The sequence below is a fragment of the Leptonychotes weddellii genome, chromosome 3, assembly GCF_054177405.1.
Source record: "Leptonychotes weddellii isolate Sample4059 chromosome 3, ASM5417740v2, whole genome shotgun sequence".
NCBI lineage: Eukaryota > Metazoa > Chordata > Mammalia > Carnivora > Phocidae > Leptonychotes > Leptonychotes weddellii.
The window spans coordinates 84,185,256-84,205,740 of record NC_138371.1 but is presented as its reverse complement, the minus strand read 5'-3'; the positions used below and the strand labels follow the sequence as shown (position 1 = coordinate 84,205,740).

Below are 20,485 nucleotides of genomic sequence, written 5' to 3'. Positions count from 1 at the left end.
ATGTGTTCATTATGTTACTTGCATTGGGAACCCTGACCACAAAAAGACTGCCATCCCATAATTTTCAGAATTCTCAGTCATATATAAGTAAAGTATTCTTAGAACTCTGCTTGGAATTTCTCGAGCTCAGTCCGATTTGATATTTATTTGCTGAGTCTTCTTAGTTTCTTTTATAAGGGTTTGTTTTTTCCAAGTAAAAAGACTACTGGCAGATTGGAATGTAAGCAGTACTTAAGTGTGTTAAAGCCAAGTTTTTAAAGAATATTTTACCATTTTCCCACCCAGTCCACCAGCTTTCCTTGGATTTGATTTGAACTCATTGACTATCCCTTCCGGGTCATCGTTGTTGTTTTGAAACAACCTCAGACATTTCCCTTCCTTTTCCCCACAAGGTACCACAGTTTAGGAGGAAGCAGGTCTCTCATAGTCAATAATGGGTTTGTCTTGGCCGAGAATAAAATTAGATTATTTTGGCTTGGGTTTGTTAATTGTCATCAGCAGTCTCTCAAATTGATTTCTGGCATTATTTGCTTTAGCAAGTAGCAGCTTGGAAGAGTGGAGATGCCTTCAATACCAGAATCTGTTGTCTACTGCTTTGAATTTGCACGGGACTGTTTCTTTGTGACTCGTGAGATCAAGGGATACATAAATCAGAGCTACTCTTCTAGAAATGGAGAAATAAAAATATGGAAATAAAACCTGAGATTATGTGATTTCTAAATCAGTGGTCTTTGGGGGTTGAATGTCCTAAAAGGGGCAGAATCATTCTAAATAAGGAAAGTGAACTGAAAATGTCTAAGTAACCAGCTACCTTCACCTTTCCACACAGCTCAGGAACAAATTACTCTCTTTTGTACTCCCGATGTCACTGCTAGTTCATCTCTGATTATGAGCCAATAACCATCCCGCTTCATCTTCATCATTTTGACCTCTGTTATCAACAGTTTTCTCTGTGTTTGGTCCTAGTTTTTCCTTCTAGAGGTTAAAAGTAAATTACATCAGCCACCTGGGCCAACCAGCCGCTTCAACGGTCAAAAGCCAAGGATTGGGTTTCTTTTGTGTGTGTTTTTACTTTGTAATGTTTAATAGAACACATAGTCAGCCATTAATAAATGAATGAATAGCTGTTTCTGTTATTTTCACAAAGTCGGAAGAAAAAAAACATGCCACCTTTTGTTATGTTGGTTTTCATTTTTTTTTGGAGAAAGATAAATACATAGGTAGAGACGAATTGGAAAGGCTTTACCTATAAAGAATGTATTTATTAGACATAATCTAGCATATTATGCATTTGATTTAAGATACTATTTTATATACCTGGGAGTATTTTTTTAAAAGCTTTTATTTACTTGTTTGTCAGAGAGAGAGAGAGCACACAGCAGGGGGAGGGACAGGCAGAGAGAGAAGCAGGCTCCTGGCTGAGCAAGGAGCCCTATGTGGGACTAGATCCCAGGACCCTGAGATCATGACCTCAGCCGAAGGCAGATGCCCAACCGACTGAGCCACCCAGGCGTCCCTACCTGGGAGTATTTTAAATATGTTAGAATTAGTCTATTTTATTCATTCATTCATTTTAATGTTTTATCAAATGTATATATCTTCATAATTTGAAGGATCAAATAGTTCTTCAATAGGAGTAAAAATAATTAAATAATTCTACGAGGTTTCTCTCCTTGCTTCCATTTGCTTCAACTACTTTCAACTATTTTAGCTGATTATGGTGTTTTTAACCATATCTCCAGAAATTATGTTTAGTTTGTGACTTGTTATATTTTCAGATTTAAGCATTAACTATTGCCTTCCCTGTATGAATAATAAGGATTTAGTTCTCTCGTATTATCCTGCCCCCAGTATGCTGGTACACTTCCCATTTTCCCCATGTGATTATCATGTGATTTTATTAGATCAATATATTCAGTGTCTATATTGGTATGATTATACAAGTATTTTTGAAAGTCTTACTCTAAGTGAGCTATGATAATTATTCTTTCCTTGAAATATTTTATTAGCCCTAGAGTTATTAATTTTCTAGTTTTTTTTTTTTTTTTTTAGAATTTTATTGATTTGAAAGAGAGCGAGCAGGAGCAGGGGCTGGGCAGGAGGGGCAGAGGGAGAGGGAGAAGCAGACTCCCTGATGAGCAGGAAGCCTGACTTGGGGCTTGATCCTAGGACCCTGAGATCATGGCCTGAGCCTAAGACAGAAGTTTAACTGACTGAGCCACCCAGGCACCCCTAGGTTTTTTTTTTTTCCTTTGCATTGTTTTTCATCTTTTCAGCCCTAAAGAACTCCCAAACTCTCCACTGATTGAGTAAATATTTTGCCAAGATAATCAGATCCTTCAGTATCATATTTTAGAGAATCTCTCATGGGTCTTTCTGACCTATTCAATCTCAATTTCATTCATCCAGTCCCATTTCTAGAGAGTCTGTGTTGCAAGTCAGATTAACTTTTGGCTTTTGTTCTTTACCCCTTAAATTTAATATTTTCCTTGGTCTGTACAGTCCTTTGCCTCTTGTCCATAGATTTACAGCATCCAAAATCATGACACCATTCTGTTCTTTCCCGTTCTCTTAATGTGTTAAGGACTCACAAAGTTTAATGAAATTTTAGGAGGACGTGGAAGTATGATCACATTTCCATTCTGCCATCTTTACCTGGAAGTCCAAATAATTTATATGTGTTACATAAAATGCCTTCCTAAGTATGGATTTATTTTTACCAAGATCATAGAATGTTTTAGCATTCATGTGTTAGCATGCTGTATGTATTTAACAACAGGTCATTAAAGGAAATAAAAACAATTATGCATAAATGCTTACTTTAGGACCAGCTGGCTATGCTAATCTTGCAAGTTCTCAATAAAACCATGGATTACAACAATTTGAGAATGCTCTGTCCTATCTGTATCCACAATGTCGTCATGGAGAATTACAGCTGGAAGGGTCTCAGATCAACCTGGTCCAACTCCTTCATTATGCACATAAATACACTTGATTCTTAATGAGTCTTACCCACAGTGGGTCATACAGCTCTCACAGGAAAAGCCAGGACCAGACTCTATGTCCTGACTAATGCTGTTGCCTCTTCAGATTGCGTTTTGGCCCTGGTCATTTGCGTGGAACTTTGGCTAAAAGTCAGGTTCCACTTGGATGCTATGAAGACTTGAAGCAAATGTGGAAGACAATGTATTATCAGAAGATTTGATTACAGGCCCCAATTAGCCTTGGTAATTTGAATTACGCAGGTGGCCAGTACTAGCTCAAAGTAGTTAAATGTATGAATTGAATATCGTTAGTCACATTAAGGTTAGTTATTTCTCAGTGCTTAAAGGTAAAAATAGATCAAGTTCCTGTCTTAACTTATAGCTGGTAAGACATTGGAAGGCAGTTTTACTCTTAACTGAGCTAACTTTAGCAGGTAAAAAAATTACACATAAGAAATCGGAGGTCACTTGATTTTGAACGATAAATCACTTCAAACAAATTCAGTTTCACATAAGAACATGGGTTGTTTACACTGAAAAATGAATCTTTGAGTTAAATACCATCATTCTGGATAGAAAACCTTTTAATAGCAGACTTCCCTGTTGCATTAAAATAGATTCATTTCCTTCATATTTATTGCATACAACTTTTCAGGAATCCATCTGCATATTGTATGAAGTGAGTTGTTGTTCATTAAAACGTCTTGTGAGAGCAGCTAAGTTGTGTGACTAGCAAATATATATAGTGCATAAAAACTACCATATGGTCCTCTGAATCCCCCATTACTCAGACTTTTACAATAGGGTTTTATTAAGTTTGAGATTCTAGAACAGAATTAAAGCATAACAAATTTGTTTTTCATGAAGGATGCAGCAAATGCATGGACTCCAGAGGGACCAAAGATGAAATGGGGATGAATAAACACAGTTTCAGCAGCATTTTGGCAGAGCCTATGGAGGAGGAGACCTGACAAAATGAAAACAAATGCCTTCTTGGCATGGTGCCAGCTTTGTACCTAACAGACAAGTGATTATAATGGCGGTGATTATGATTCCATGTGAAGCATGAGTACTCATAGTGATCTACAAAGAGGAAATCATTTGTAGAAGAAGAAGAGTTCCTCCGAACATATTTTAAATGGATAGATCCGCAAGATAATGTAGTATACTTCAGCCAGGGGTGGGGGAGTACGTGTGGATATTGTGCTGATTTATTGTTTCTCTGTAGCAGTGAGATAATTAATATCCGGGGTCTTTGCACTTGTTTTTCAATAGAGAACACCAAATTACCTCTAAATTTGGAGTTTCACATCTCATTTGTTACTTAGTTACTGTTACTAGAAGGATTATATGATGCAAAGTTTAGCATCCTGATAAATGATACAGCACTCATTATCAAGATAGCTTATTTCATGGCACATATGTAGAGTTAATGTTTCTGTTTTATACCAGCGTCTAAGAATCTTAGCTTTCGTACTCCAAGAGTAAGTATTTTTTTTAATTCTGTAATTACTTGGTGCAGTGATTTGGCCCAAGTCTTCCCTATGCTTTTATGTGAAGTGCAGCAGGTAACTAAAGCACCATCCATCTGTCAAGCCCAGAGCAACTGTTAAAAAAAATACCCAGCCCATTTTTTTTCTCCTGATTTGGAAGTTGTTTGCACAACAGCTGTTTGCAGAGATACAGGTGAAACTTATGTAAATACTGCCATATTCCTTTAAAAATGGAATAAATCACCTTCTCCAGGCAGTGTATGAATTAGCATATTTATTCTTTCACAGCTTCCAAATATACATTTCCCTTGTACATGTACATAAAATAAAGGCCGGAGGAGTATAAAGCTTCTAGCAGATTGCATAGTTATAGGTAATAGTCTGTAGAATGAAGTGTGTTTGAATTTTTTTCCAAATATATAAAAGAAATGTCAAGAAACTTTCATATGATTTGAATTGAGGACTTCATTTGGCATGAGACACAGAATTTAGATGTGGCAGATATTTCTGAAGGAATCTGAAGACTTTTTAGTGGCAGTTGAGAAAAATGACTTGGAAATACTAGAAAGCATCTCATCATTAGTTTACACCTCTAATGAGGTCATGATAGAGAAAGAAGGAAAGAAAAAGAATTTATAAGGGGAGTTAGATGATTTCTTACCTGACAGCTTTTAAAACATGGTAAGAAATTACCTCTAACCACCACACAATGCTTTTGTATTCAAAATTCGTTTACATAGAGGTGGTTCTCAGATATTTATATATTTACTGGGTTCCCCACACACAGTAGAAGTTTTCTGTGTAGATTATAACCCCTCATAGGGCAGAAATTCTATCTTATATTACTGTTATGTCTCATAGTTCAACCAACTGTACCTCCAAATAGCATTCTACAGAATTCTAATTTGGCAAGTATGGCACCACAGAAAGTCTAGGCAAAAATGAAACTTTGCAGGTCAGAAACATGTGAAAAAAAACTGCATTAATGACAAAATCCTAATTCATTATTTATGAGAACATCCTTGCTTATAAAAGTTAATGTAAATGGTTTTCAGGGCGCCTGGGTGGCTCAGGCGGTTAAGCGTCTGCCTTCAGCTCAGGTCATGATCCTGGGGTCCTGGGATGGAGCCCCACATCGGGCTCCATGCTCAACGGGGAGCCTGCTTCTCCCTCTCCTTCTGCTTGCCTGTCTGCCTACTTGTGATCTCTCTCTCCCTGTCAAATAAATAAATAAAATTTTTTAAAAAAGTTAATGTAAATGATTTTCAGCATAACTTTTGGGAGAATAATTTCTTCAGTAGCAACTAAATGCTTATGATTCCCAGGATTTCTAGAAATGCAGCATCTGCTTGACATGATTTTGTGACATGACTTTGAGCCTTTTTTTATTATATTTATAGTTTATATTTGTTCGAGATTCAGGATATATAATGAATTTATAGCAGCTTTGTTGGGGTACAATTTACTCTTCAACGTGTACAAGTTGGTCATTTTTAGTATATTCACAGAGTTGTGTGACCATCACCATAATCTAAGTCCAGAACACTTTCATCACCCCCAAAAGAAACACTATCCCATTAGCGGTCATTTCCCATTGAATTGTTTTTAATGGAAGAAAGTCAACTGAGATAAATGGAGCTACTCTAAGGAGTTGTAAAATCAGGGAGAGAATCGTTGATGTATAACAAGCTTGGATGCACTGATGGCCCTTCTTATTCACTGTCATGACTTAACTTAGAGTGATTGTTGCCAATGTCTTGCTGAGTGTGATGGTTTATATGCATTTATAATGTTTTTTTTTTAAATACAGGTTTTACTATCTCTGTAGGAGGAAGGACTCAGAGAGGCAATCTAAATGTCAGGAAGGCGTGGATGAGAACTTTTGAAGCTGGGTTTGCATAGCATGCTCTTTCTGTTCAGAGTGTATGTCTTTTTGGTCTAGTTTAAGGGAGGGAGTAGCTGGAGATTAAAAGACTTGTCTCGCAGCTTTGTTAACAAACAAGCTACTCTTTGTACTTACCTATTTATTTGGGTTGATTTCATTATGGCTAATTGAAAATCACTGAGGATCTAAAGGTACTCCAAGACCACTTGTGTTCATGCAAACACCATGGTCAGGCTCTATGACGCCCTAGAAAAGGACAATTTTATGCTTTTCCTCCTTGGATTTAGGATTCCCGCTGATTACTTCTTCTCCACTCTAGTTTATGAAGGTGCTCACTCTACTTATCTGGAACCTCCTGATTTCCTGTTTTTACTAAGTAGTCAACATGTACCTCCTATGTTTCCTACTTCCACCACGCACTGCCGAAGGCCCACAGCTGATCCTGATCAGTGCGCTTCCAGCTAGGTAACCTGACTCCGATTCCTAGCATTCCCTTCTGGAATTTGCCCTACTAGATTGACAGCCAGAGTTTAAGATCTCCCTTCTTTCTCCTCTATGACCCTAACATGGATTAGCGATGTTTAAATCTAATTTATGAATTGTTTGTAATTTTACTTTGTTCTCTTTTTTCCATAGTGTTTATTTTTGTCAGTTTTTTGTCAGTTGGAAAAAATCCCTTAAGCCAAGAGCCCTATCTATGTCCACTTCTTTGGTTAGCTGTGAACACAAAGAGCTCTGGGCTTAACGGATGCCTTGGAATAAAGCAAATGGACATTTTTTCACTGTGCATTTTCTGATCTTGTATTAGAACCTAAATAAAGTGTTTCAGGGTTACCTTGGAACTAAGTATACATTATTAGCTTACCAAGTATTTCTTATTTATTTAAAAATGCTTTTTTTCTGAGAGGCAACAATAATTGGGGAGTATGTTTCCAACATGCAAAATGACTTGTATCTTTCCATAAGCAAGCTTATAATTGGGCTCCTGCAGCCACGCAGCTTCGCATATGGTACTTATGAGTCAATTAAAGCACCGTAACAAGCAATTACGGGTTTATTGTTTAATTCAATTTCCCTAACTCATGCTGTTCCACTCAAAAGTTGCATATATGTCAGTCAGCATGTAATCATAAGCACACACTTTATTCAAACTCTAGTTTTAAAGAATAGGACCTCCAAATACTGTGCTCTGCACATGCTGTGCTCTGCACAGGGAGAGAGACAATACAAGGGAAAAATGAATGCATGTGGGGTATGGCAAGAACTGGCTTCTATTTCCAAATTGACTCATTTGGAGAATAGCAAGTGAAAACATCATCTCTCCTAACTTACAGTAGTCACAGAAATGCAATCGCTACCACATCCACCAAGTAAATTTAGAGTATGTGGAGTGATTGGTTGATTCGACTCATGTGATTTAAGTCCAAAGGGGAAGGGCCTGGGTTTGATCCTTGTGTGGAGAAGTCTGCTTGGCCATGCCAGGGTGACCCCAATGTCTGTACCTAGCAAATGCAAGTGCTAGGTGGCCACCTTTCCCGTTCTTCCTTATACTACCAGGGCTCCTGGGCCTACCTCACACCAGGGCTGGCCACTGGATTGGAGAAGTCTTTCTCTCTTGTCTACAGCCAGAGTAACAGCACAGACAAGATGGGAAGACTCTATTCCACACAGCATGCAAGTGACCATATTGATGTGCATCCTCACCCTGGCCAGCACTTGGCTCTTGAGCATGGAGTGGGATGTGGGAGTGGCTCAGGACTGCTATCACTCATGATGGATAGTTCAGAGCATGTCCCCATAGCAGAGACAACAAGACATGCTTGCTATGAAAGAGAGCATGGAGTTGGCCTTCTTTTTTGGGATATAGAACTTTCAATTACTTCTAGCTGTTCTCTCTCACTTTCTCTGAAGATATTCTCCATTTATTCATTCATGAAGCCAACAACTAAAGCATGGAAGTTGGTTTGGGGGGGTGGGGGATGTGGCTTTGCATTTTACCTGGCTCAGACTGACCTAAATAGAATAATGCACTTTTATTTAATGTAGATGTATATTCTTTTTTTTTAAGTAGGTTCCACCCCCAATGTGGGGCTTGAACTCACAACCCTGAGATCAAGGGTCACATGCTTTACTGTCTGAGCCAGCCAGGTGCCCCTAGATGTACATTCTTAATTATGCTTGATCTTGAATAAGAAAGAAGTCCACTTGTCTGTTTCCCCTAAGAATACCCCAACAGAGTATGGGGAGAGGAGTTCTAAAAGTAGTCTGGATGACTGAGGAAAGCCAGGCACGGTGATTGAAAAACCAAAGAATTAAAACAAAACAAAACAAACCAGTGTGAGAGCAGGGAATGGGGAAGTCATGGTAAATCTGATTGTGTCAAATCTGCATTCCTTCCTTTATTGGGAGCAGATGAAGTAGGCCTAGTTCTTATTCCAGTGAATGAGGCAATACCTCTCCCCTGTGCTGGGGGCTAAATAACGGCCCCTCAAAGTGGTAAATTCTAATCTCTGGAATCTGTGAATGTCTTACCTTATGAGGCAAAAGGGACTTTGCTAATGTAATTAAGTTACTGATCCTGAGGTGGGGAGATTATCCAGGTGAGTCCAATGTAATCACAGCAGCCTTTATAAGGGAGGCAGGCGAGACTGTGCCGAAGGGGGGGGTCGTCGTCTGTTTCTTCAACAGGGTGGGCTTTGAAGCTGGAGCCAGGGCCTACCAGTGAAGGATGTAGGAGGCCTGTAGAAGCTGGAAAGGGTAAATGAGATACTTGATTCTCCCTTATCTCTGGGAAGAACCAGCCCTGCCGACATCTTGATTTTTTGCCTTGTGAAACTGATGTTGGACTTCTGACTTCCAGAATTTTGTAAGAAAACAAATTTTTGTTTTTTCAGTGCCTTAATTTGTGGTGGTCTGTTACAGTGTCAACAGGAAAACAATAACTCCTTGGAAATAAATTAGCATAGGGGAAAAAAAATCATGGGGCTTTTTCTGAAACTAAAGGAAAGTGTTGGGCTTTCCAACAGAGCGCTTCTGTGCCTCTGCCTCTTCCTCCGTGGTGGGCTTCAAAGAATCCACCCCTGTATTTAGTGGCACCTGAGTGTGTGTCAGTCCCTTGTGGGGAGATCTATCCATCCACAAGCCCCAGACCCAGGTTCAGCAATCCTGGGCTTCAGTACCTAGTGGTAAGGTATATGTATGGCAGGCTTCACGTTTTTTAGAGGTCTCTTAATTTATACACTTTAGTCTACTTAGATTTCTCTCTGTAGCCTGTCTACCATTGTGGCTTTAGGAAAAAGGACAGGGTAAAGGCCACCTCAGGTAGGAGATGGATGCAATACAGAAGTGTCTGTCCCACAAGAATGGAAAGCTCTCCTCTTGGAGCCAGAATGGGTGCTGGGAAGGAAATGCAAAGAGCCTGAGGGAGGGAAATGGAGTCAAAGGAATGTGCGTCATGGTTTCTCGGACTCCGGGCTGATGGTCTCTGACTCTTAGCTAAGAAAAAGGGAGAAAGCTGAAGGGTTTGTGTTCCATGCTGTGTTTGGACCTCTGGGAAGAGATGGTGTACAGGGGCCCCACTCCAGAAGGAGGGCCTTACTGGCTCCCCGGAGTTATTCTGCACGGAGAGTCTCCGGAAGTTCCTGCATGCCTCGAGGAGGGTGAGGTGGTTGCTGGTGCTGTCCGCAGGCATACCAGGAGAATGTACCCTGGATCTCCCAGGGCACTGATCCTGTGGCCCTAGGAGGCATCATGGCAGGTTGGGCTTCATCTGCTAGAGGAGTATAGTCCCTGACCAGGCTGAGGGGGAATCACCATGATGTTTTCAGCCTGAGCGGAGACTCTAGCAGTGAATGTCACCAAGGTCAGCAGTCACCAAGTGGACATGGGCCTCTTACTTCAGGCATTGGAAGAGGTCCAGACACTGCTTCTGAAGGACCCTCTTGCAGATCCAGGACCCTTGCTGGCTGCCACACCTAGGTGCCTAGTAGCGGAAAGAGGAAGACTGAAGAGAATTTACCCCAAAAATTATTTTAAATAGAAAGGGAACAAATTAAAATAGCCCAAGCTGAGCTAGCTTTAATTGGCATTTGTACTTTTCCTGATTACGGAGAAGGGAGCGCTTACAGAAGATCACATGTGTCTGTAATGAATTAATTGGAAGAGAATGCAGTTCTGCCCTTAGATTCAGCAAGAGGTGATTTCCCCTAGCTCCTGTGCCTTCAAGGGCCCTTCTCTGGCCTTTGCAGCTTCCTTTCTTCTCACAGATAAGGAGTCCCACCAGAGTCCAGATTCCTTACCCACCCCCTATCCAAACTCTGCCTAGTCCTTAGGGCCCTAGAACTCCCGGCCTATATGGCCCTGAGCCAGCCTCAAGGATGAAAGAGGCCTCTTCTGAGTCTGACCTGAGGAAAGCTTACTCTGTGTATACTCTAGTCTTGAGGGTGCATGACAAGCAGCTGACTTGTGAATTGAGCTTCGCAGGATTGACAGCAGTACCCATTCGCAAGTGCAAGCAGATCCCGCCTGGGGTAGAATTCAGCTGGGAGTGAAAAGGGAAGGAAGGGGGCCAGGGTATTGGGCTGGGGTGCAGGCACATTCCAGACTAAAACTGCATCCCAGAATTTTTATTAAAACCTAGCTTTCTAAGACATTAGGAAAGCAAATATGTTAATGTAGGGGAGTAGAACAGATCTATTATGCATCTGTTAATTTCAATTTTTAACTTTTAACTCCTAAGACTTATGGTTTATGACCTTTTTACATTCTCACACTGGACCCCATACATGTCTGGGGCAGCCTGGCATAACATCATTAAGTCAGTAACTTCCCAGATACAGACCATGTATTTCTATGTGTTATGGATCTTATCAAAGGGGAAGTAGAGTGTGCATAGCAAGGACAGGAAGCCAGCCCACTATATTGCTGTTCTCTGCACAGGCCTATGGTATGTCAGGCCACTGGCCTGGCTCAAGTTGTTTTTACGGGATACATCCCACTCCACTTGCATGTTATCTGTCCTTCCAGAAAGCTGCTCTGACTGCCCAGTGCCGGAGGCTCCATACTGTGCTCTTGGAGTACCCTGAGTACAGTGACCTTTTCTTCCATGTGTGTGTCCCCGGCTACCAGTGCAGGGCCTGACAGAATATGTTGTCTGACACTGTTGGTGGAGTTGGGCAGCTATTGCCCATCCTTTCTGTTTTTGACATACCTGTAAATGGAGCTGTGTGCTTGAAGCAGCTCACCCTGCAGGACAGCAAGCTCATAGGGCCCTTCTGGTTTTTTAGCATATCATTTCCTGGAAATCATGACCTCTTGAAAGAAATTCTTCTTAACCTTTCTTGTCAACTATGACAATTGAACTCTAGTCCACAGCAACTTGGGGAAAGTAATGTGATTGTCCTTGGTGAAGGTGAGGAGTGTAGACAGATGGGATCCATCACTTATGTACTCCTCCCAGGCCGAACATCATCCTTTCTTATCAGGACAGTGACCCCTGCCCTCTTCATACCGTAAGTGGGAAAATAAAAAAAGACCAACTTATCACAGCGTGTCTGACTATCCAAGTCTAGAGGTGACAGGGGGCAAAAAGACTAGCTGTTTAGTAACAGTTAAAAATCTGATTTTTAGTCACCATGGAAGCTTGAGAAAGCGGCCTAAGCCTCCCACATTAACAGCAGGTAGTTATTTCTTAAAAATTAACTCAGACACAGTGAGAATTCAGATAGGTCCTTGCTTTGTTTCTCTTGCTAGATTATCAGATAATTTTACATTTTTTGTCAGGGCATTCCTTTTCATGCTGCTAAAATTGAAGAGAGTCAGGTAATGGGAAAGCAATTAGTAATTCTTCTGCTTTTTGTGCCTTTTTTTTTTTTCTTCTGAGGCTCAGCTTTTGGTGACTTTTTTTTTCCTCTTCTGAGGAAAAGTTTATGTCATAATTATGAGAAAGGTGAAGAAGCTGAACTCGATTCTATGTGTTGTATACATTGTTAGACACTGAATGGGAAAATATGACCTCAAGCTTCACAAGGCTTCTGGGGGGTTCCAGGTCACCCTGCCATACCCATTTACTAGGAGACTGTTGTCTGAGAGCTCTCATCTGAGTGGTTTGGCTCAAACACATGCTTCTCCATTGTTCCTTAAGAAAACTCAGCTGTCCCAGACAGCTAGTCTGAGAACTTTCTGTCCAAAGCCTAAGGTAGCTAAATTTCAAACAATGACCAATAATGAGATTGTTCTGCAGCTATTGGAACTAATTTTACCTGGCAGTGCGATTTTCCTCTCACAAAGACAACAATATTCTAAGTTTAATAAATGATTATAATTGAGCATTGAATTGCCAATCTAGTCCAGGTAGAAATATATGACCGGAATGCTCAGTAGTAAATGCCTCTCCCTTTCCTCAAAAGACTTTGCTCCCTAGTGTATAGGACAGTACTTTACTTAAAAGCACAAAAAAATTTTTTCTCTAGATTGTGGCCTACCGATGATTTGCTATGATCCAAAGGACCCAGGACTCAGAGTGAAACTAAATAGCAAATGTTTGACAGGTAAATTCTCTGTAATGGCTTTTTTCTGCCTGCCCATTGCACGTCCTTTCCGTGTAAGATTGAAGTACCTACTTTTCCTTTCTATTTCCAAGTTCCCCCATTTGTTGTCTCCATTAGGGAGACTACAATATTGTATGGTCTACCTTCTGTCGCTATTACTTCTGTAGCCTCCCAGAAGCCAGATTATTTATATGTACATTCATATGTGTGTGTGTATATAGGTATACACACACAATGCTTTTGTAATTGTTCATAGTTGTTTATGTATTGTGACTGGATGGATGGATGAATGGGTCAAGTTCAATAAGATCAATAGGGAACAAGCTGTAGGTAATAAAGATCCAGGTGTATAAGCAAAGTCTAATGTTTAGACCACCAACAGAAGTAGAGAAAATGACTCCAAGATGTATCTCTGATTTTAAGGCATAATCTATATTTCTTTGCCTTATTTCATTCCTCTCCTGATCAGTAATGAAGCACAAATGGTTCTAATGGCCAGAAAAGTTTGATAAATCCCCCTAAACCTCAGATGTTAAAATGCTTTTGAATTCAGCTTTAGCATAGAGAGCCACGGTACGCGTTTGTGCTGGATATAACCCTCTCAGTGAGTGAGGTGTGAAGCTGCAAATATGGCCAGTGCTCCTCTGTATAAATGTTCACTGTCCTCTCATGAAATTCTTAAGAGTTGCTAAGGATTTTGATCTTGGTGCTTCTGGAAAGAATTCCCAATAGGCCTTGGATTTCAGTTTCTGACTTTCTCTGGAGTTCTGATCTCTTATGGTAGCTTATAAGCCTCACTTTTATACACAATTAGCAGAATGCACAGAGCATATCTTGGAAATAGAACAGACAGTATCTTTGGAATAGGCTACTGACTTCAATATGTAATTGAAGGGAGGCTCCAGTTATACTTCTTAGGGGCCAAGACTATTGATAGTGGGATTTAGAAAATTCTTCCTGAACCAAGTCAAGTGACATTGGATTCTTCTTTCCTGGTGCTTGTTATGTTTTCATTTTTACTAGACTTTCTCCATAGCGCACCTGGGTGGCTCAGTTGGTTAAGAGTCCACTTCTTGGTCTTAGCTCATGTCATGATCTCAGGGTGGTGAGATGGAGCCCCACTTCGGTCTCCCCGCTCAGCACAGAGTCTGGTTGAGATTCTCTTCCTCTCCTTCTCCCTCTGCCCTCCCCGCATTTGTGCACTTGCTTGCTTGCACACTCCCTCAAAAAAAAAAAATCAGTCTCTGGGCATATGTACTGAGTGCTTAGTACTGTGCTAAGTACTTCATCTGCATCAATTTATTATATGGTGTAGGTATTATTCTCATTGTATGGATGAGTTAATGGAGTCTTTACATAACTTGTCCAAGGTAACAGTAAAAAAAAAAAAAAAAAAGTCACTCTTAGTTCTATTTGACACCAGGGCTTATAATTTTCTGATGTAAGGAGTCAGAGTCACCTTTAGTGGTTAAGAACTATACTGTAGATTTAAAATAAATACATTTAAAAAATAGCCTTTCCCCAGTTGCCTAATGGAAGGAGGCTCTGAATTGGATTGTGCCACTAGCTACTAGTTATCCTCATTTACTCCAAGTATCTTCTCATATCCTGGTTTTCCAATCCTGCAGACTTTGTGCTTGCTGTTTTTCTTCAGTAATTTCCTACCCACTGGTATAGTTCAATATCCAGTCTTCCAGTAAATGTTTATTAAATGATTGATTTTATACTAGAACATTCCCAAGAAGTAGTCATATTTTTTAAAATGTTATTTATTTGAGAGGGAGAGTGTGTGCGTGTTCACACTTGCGAGGCAGAGGTGGGGAGGGGCAGAGGGAGAAGAGGAGAGAGCATCCCAAGTAGACTTCCCATCCAGTGGGAGCCTAGCAGGGGACTTGATTTCATGACCCTGAGATCATGACAGCCAAAACCAAGAGTCGTTCGCTCAACCAACTGAGCCACCTAGGCACTCCTCATTTATGTTTCTGTGTCTAGTGATTTTTTTTCCACACTTGAAAAGAAATTAGACTCTTGAACTTGGAGAAATCTGAGAACCATAATGCCTGACATAAGCAGACGATTGTATGATCTGTAGTGTATCAGTTGCCATTCATCCTTGAGTTAATAGACCATCAGTAACAACACAGAGGAGTGGTCTTGAGATTAATGGGGGTGTCGTGAAACTTCATGCTACAACTGTCAATGTTTTCTTTGGCCCTTAGAGATCCCTAATGTCTCTATTAGACTACTCTAATACATTAGTTTGTATAGGAGCAGTGGATCTGATCTGTCCTACATAGCCCTGTCAATGTAATGAATGTGTTTAGGGCATATTTGACATATTGTTTGACTAATGGTGGTTTTTAAGTGTAGTGCCAGAATCCTGTGAGATTCAACCATGCTTTTCTCCTTTCTTTTATCCCTCAGATTCTGAGGATGGCCAAGGAAGAAATGAGCCATGGAGAGTGACAGTGTGTGCATGTGTACCTGAGAGGAGAACTCTCAGCCTGTTTGATTTAAAATAGAAATTAAAAATTAAATACAAAAGGATAATAGTAGCATTTATTGAACCTTTAGTGTATGAGAGAGACTGTCTTAAGCCTTCTCACAACTCTGTTATAGGTTCTCTTATAATAATTTTAAAGATGAGTCTAAGCACAAAGATTAAAAAACTCCATGTAACTCCCAGATGTTTGGAGTTAGAATTTGTATTCATACCATTTGATAAGAATGTCTCTGAATTACACCATATACTATCACTATTCTTTATTTTTGATGCTTTCTTTCTTTAATGCAAAATAGCTCAATATAGGCATTCATAAATCAGTGTTTGCTAATTTAGTTTATAGAATTTCAAGGTATCACTGAATGTTCATCGTAGTTGTCAAATCATAAACTCGTGGAAAAAAAACTTCATTGGAAAAAATACCTTACTTGTGTATACATAGGGGTTTGGATTTCAAATAGCAATTCTTTTTAAAAGTATTTAACGTTCCTCTTCATGTTAATCAGTGCACTGTCCTCTTGGGGGGAAAAATACCTTGGCAAGATAAAAGTCCCCTAAATTACTTCAGGTTGGTTATCTAAACATGTAATTCAAATAATATTTGCTTGTAGCCTACTTAAGATAAAGTATGTTAGTATATTCATCATTAAGAGCTGTAGAATTCCCAACAAAACAAACACAGGTGATGTGGCTTTATGTGCAATAGATTTCATTCCTAGGATGTAGATAAAAACAAAAGCAAAAATTATTCAAAACCAGTGAATAACCCCACCTGCCACAGAGCAGGTGTACAAATTGGGAAGTATTGTGTATGCATCCATTGTCATCTTAGCTAATTTCTTGGTCCTAAAACATTCGATGGATTTGGCTTTCAGTTATTTAAAAAAAAAAAATCAGATTGAATTGTTCTCTGCACTCAGAATAATGAAAGGAGTTCAGAATATAAGAGGAATGGGCAATTAAATGGAGTCCCTGTGTGTAGTTACCCTGCATTTTAGAAGTTTTCATATAAAGTGTTCTTAACAGCGTTGGTCCTAAGCTGTGATATGTTTATTCCTTGTAACTTGGTAGATTTGAGTTGTCATAAAAATGATCCTAAACTATGATTTCTTAAGGATGAAGAATTCAGCAAATATCCATTAACATATACCATCCCCACAGGCACCATGCCAAATGTGGGTTGTCGGTGGACAGACTGCATCAGAACCACCTGGGACACTTAAAGACAAAAATATGCCTAGAATTCTCCCCCAGAGATGTTGATGCAGTAGGTCTGAAGTCATGCCATAGAATCTGTGTGTTCTCCTAGATCTCCATGGTTAGGAATCAGTTTAGAAGAGTAGTTTTCACTCCAGGGCAACATTTGGCCATGTCTGGAGGGGGTGTGTGCTGCTGGTCTCTAGTAAGTAGAGGCCAGGGATGCTGCTAAATGTCTTCCAGAGCACAGGAAACAAATACCTACACAAAGTATCCAACCTAAAATATCAGTACTGCCAAGGTTGAGAAATAGTGGTCTAAAGAATATAAAGACCCATTCCTACCAAGTCCATAATTAGGATGAATAAAAGATATCATTTATAATTGAATAAAAAGTCATTAGCCCAAAGAATCAAATATAGAATTAAATTTCATAAATTCTTTACCTCAAGATTATTATTTTATGGTCTGAGTAGAGATCTAGTTGAAAAAATTTCTGTGGAAGTTTGAAGAATTCTGCAATTGATAGGATATCTGTAATGGGAGTTACCTGGATAAATTTTGCCTATATTTGAAAAAAAATACTTAAAATTTTAATCCTGAAATGTTAATAAGTAAAAAAAAGTTTACTAACAACAGAAATTTTTAAAAATACTGGCTATGAAGTGAAAATAGGACCATTTCCAGAAGTGCCATTCAAACAAGCAAAGTAAATTAAAATCTAGGAAGAATTCACATGATACTCATTTTTTGTCCCTTTTTTGTCCTCCTATCTTACACATTCTTTCCTAGTTTTACATCATCCCCAGAGATTAGATACTCACAAGCTCATGTACAATAAATTACTGAAAGTTATTTTGGTTGCTGTCAATGCAACCAAATTGGATTAAAAATGAAACCAGTTAAATCTTCACAAACCTCCACTGGCAACAATAAATGTTTAATTTCCAGAGAGAAATAAGGTTAGCTGTGTTGAACACCTTTTTTAATAGGTGATAACCAAATTTTCAAACATTGGGGGATTCTGCTATTTTGTTGAATAAGCAGCAGACTGATTTAATCAAAATGATAAAAGAATCCATTTTTTTTTTTAAAGCGGTCTCCTGTATCTCTGATGATAACCAGTTAGCAGCAATGATGGAATGCCTCAAGCAGACAAATGGCATGCCTCCCCTTGTACAAGAATGCACAGTCCCGTGTCGAGATGACTGCACCTTCACAGTTTGGTCCAAGTTTACACCCTGCTCCACCAACTGTGAAACAACCCGAAGTCGACGGCGACAGCTCACAGGTAGGGTATGCCTTCCATTTCTTAGCTTCAGACAAGGGATGCACTCCCGAACCTGCCAAAGAGAATGGACGCTCCAGAAACCTAGAAATTATATCGGGTCTCTCCTTTTCCCAGCCCCTCCCTGACATTATGTATCTTCTGCATCTATGCCTGGGACATAATATGTACTGAATTAATACTTGTGAAGTGAATGATGTGAACTGTTCTATAGCTATGAAGTTCCTCTCTCTATGGCTTTATAATCTTCACAGTGTTTGTAAATGGCAACATAGCCACCCACTACCTTGGAGTAGTTAATGGCAAAGTTCCTGGTATTTTGGTCATGCCAGGATCTCAGCAGGGTGGAAAGCAGTGACTGATTTGTAAAACACATCAAAGGAAGATCTAATATTTTGCCATTACTTTACAAGCAATTTGACATTTTAAAATTTTAGTGGAAGATAAAAGTCAAATTACATATATAGGTTCTGCTTTTGTGGTATATTGGTTCTGTTTACATCCATGCAATTTAATGGAAATTAAAGCAATTAATAGTTAAGGTGCTGGAGCAATTTTTGCCTGTAATAAACAAATAATTGATGCAGTGTAGTGTATTGTACTACTTGTCTAGATAAATATCCCACAATTTTTTGTTGTTGTATTTGAATATGCAGAAAACTTAATTTAGGTAATAAAGACCCAAAGGAAAAATGCCAAAATAATCATTGGGATAATATAATTGTTGTTGATATTGAAGAATTAAGCACAGAAGACCATTTGTTCTTATAAGCAGTTCAAGTGCTAATTCTCTTGGTTTCAAATTCCCTTTATTTGAATGTATGGCTTACAAGATTATGTTTTAAATTTAACTCTCTCTAATGGATTTACTTAATCGATGAGCACCTTTAACAGGGTTTCTGCACACAAATCAGAAGCCCATTCATGAGTGTAGGTAAAATATATAATCAAATAGAAACAACTAAATATGCTGTACTTTGTGCTCTCTTCTACAAAAATCTGTGCATATATAACTTTGCACAATATTGCTTGTGTTTCTAAGATGAAAAAAGTTCTTATAGGGAATATAATGGGGTAGAATGTGTTTGGAGTAATATCAAGTTCAGGGGTAACAGTAAAACTTCGTGTGCACGTTCATACATAAGGCTTCAGAAACCATCATCCTGGCAATTCTCTTTATCCTTGAGATGAGGAGAGGGAAAGGAAGGTTTTAATTAGTGGCCAGTTTTCTTTCCTTGAGAGTTTATTAATGGTATTTTATACCTGCAAATTGAGAATGGGAATATTGAAAAACCTAGGATATTTATTGAACTAGTGCAGTTTGTTATGAATTGTCAAAACTAATGCATTTGGTTTATTTAAAATACACCTCTTATGTAAATATTCGAAGAACCATTGTACATTTTCTGCACACTCTATCCCAAGATTATTCCTATTAAAAACTATTTAGAATTTTTCTAAATTATTATTGGTTATGATTTTTTTCTGGGTAATTGATCTTTGTGTGATCAATTGATCAAATGATCAAAATGATCTTCATGTCTTGGAAACACCAAAACTGGTCAATTTTATGAAACTTAGTTGTAGGAAAAAAAAAAAATTATTGTGTGTGCAGTGAGCAGTAGTGAATTGTAATTTTTCACTTAAGACTTATTTTTATTGTGGTGGTACTATGCTTGTATTTTGGTCTCACATGTAATTTGGTGGTAAACTTAAGTAATCTCTAACATGAATGGTAGTAAAAGGCATGGACTTAGACCGTAAAACAGTGTGATTCTCTTTAACACAGACACACATAAAGAAGCACATAGACAAAAATATAAGCCACTCCATGGAATGAGGGACCATCTAGTGTGTTTTTCTTTTTTCCATTTTTAACAGGGGACTTTAATTCAATATCTGGATATCTTGGGTGTTATACCTAAACTAGATCATCACAGGTTTTAGATTGAATGGTAATTATAGCAGTTGTTTATACATTGCTGAAAATAATCTATTAATAGATTTATTCAGGTTATTAATATACAAAATAGCTGGATAAATAAAACATTTAATATATACTTGTTTTTTGTTATTGTGGGAACAGTTAAAAATTTCCCTCTGACTTAAGGGGGGGAAATGTCTTTACAGTTGTATTAGGGATTGGTTTTCTTGTTAGCTTGTTTTTTAGTAGTAAACAAGTTCTGAATCCAAAGGCTAATGCTGATTTTTTTTTCCACTATAATGTAATCAAAGTAAAGTACCACTAATAATTTCTTATTTTGAGAACCATTTCTGTATTAACTTAAATCCTTCTTCAAACACTGATGTCCTGTAATTAAGAAGGTTATCCCACATACAAAGACTGCATATATTAGTACAGAATACTTGTTCTGCCAGCAACTTTTGGTTACCTTGTAGATGAATATTTTTCTTTCTCCTGTCTCTTGCTGTCTCTCACTCCTTTTGTCTTCCCTTTCTCCCCCACCCCACTTTTTTAAGCTTCCTTTTCTTAATTAATGAACATTTTTCTTGACCACTTATGCCTGCTAGGCCTTAGGAATACTACTAGGGAATAGATAGATGATCCTAATTTAAGAGTTTACAG

General features: G+C 38.7%; 1 protein-coding gene across 1 annotated transcript in view; it reads left to right on the top strand.

Annotated features, from left to right (window-relative positions):
* The window catches only part of THSD7B (thrombospondin type 1 domain containing 7B), a 658,530-nt gene that overhangs the window by 409,025 nt on the left and 229,020 nt on the right, over positions 1-20,485 (top strand). The window contains exon 12 of the mRNA XM_081814537.1: positions 17,707-17,901. Coding sequence (XP_081670663.1) covers positions 17,707-17,901 — 195 coding nt within the window. The remainder of the gene's footprint in view (positions 1-17,706; positions 17,902-20,485) is intronic.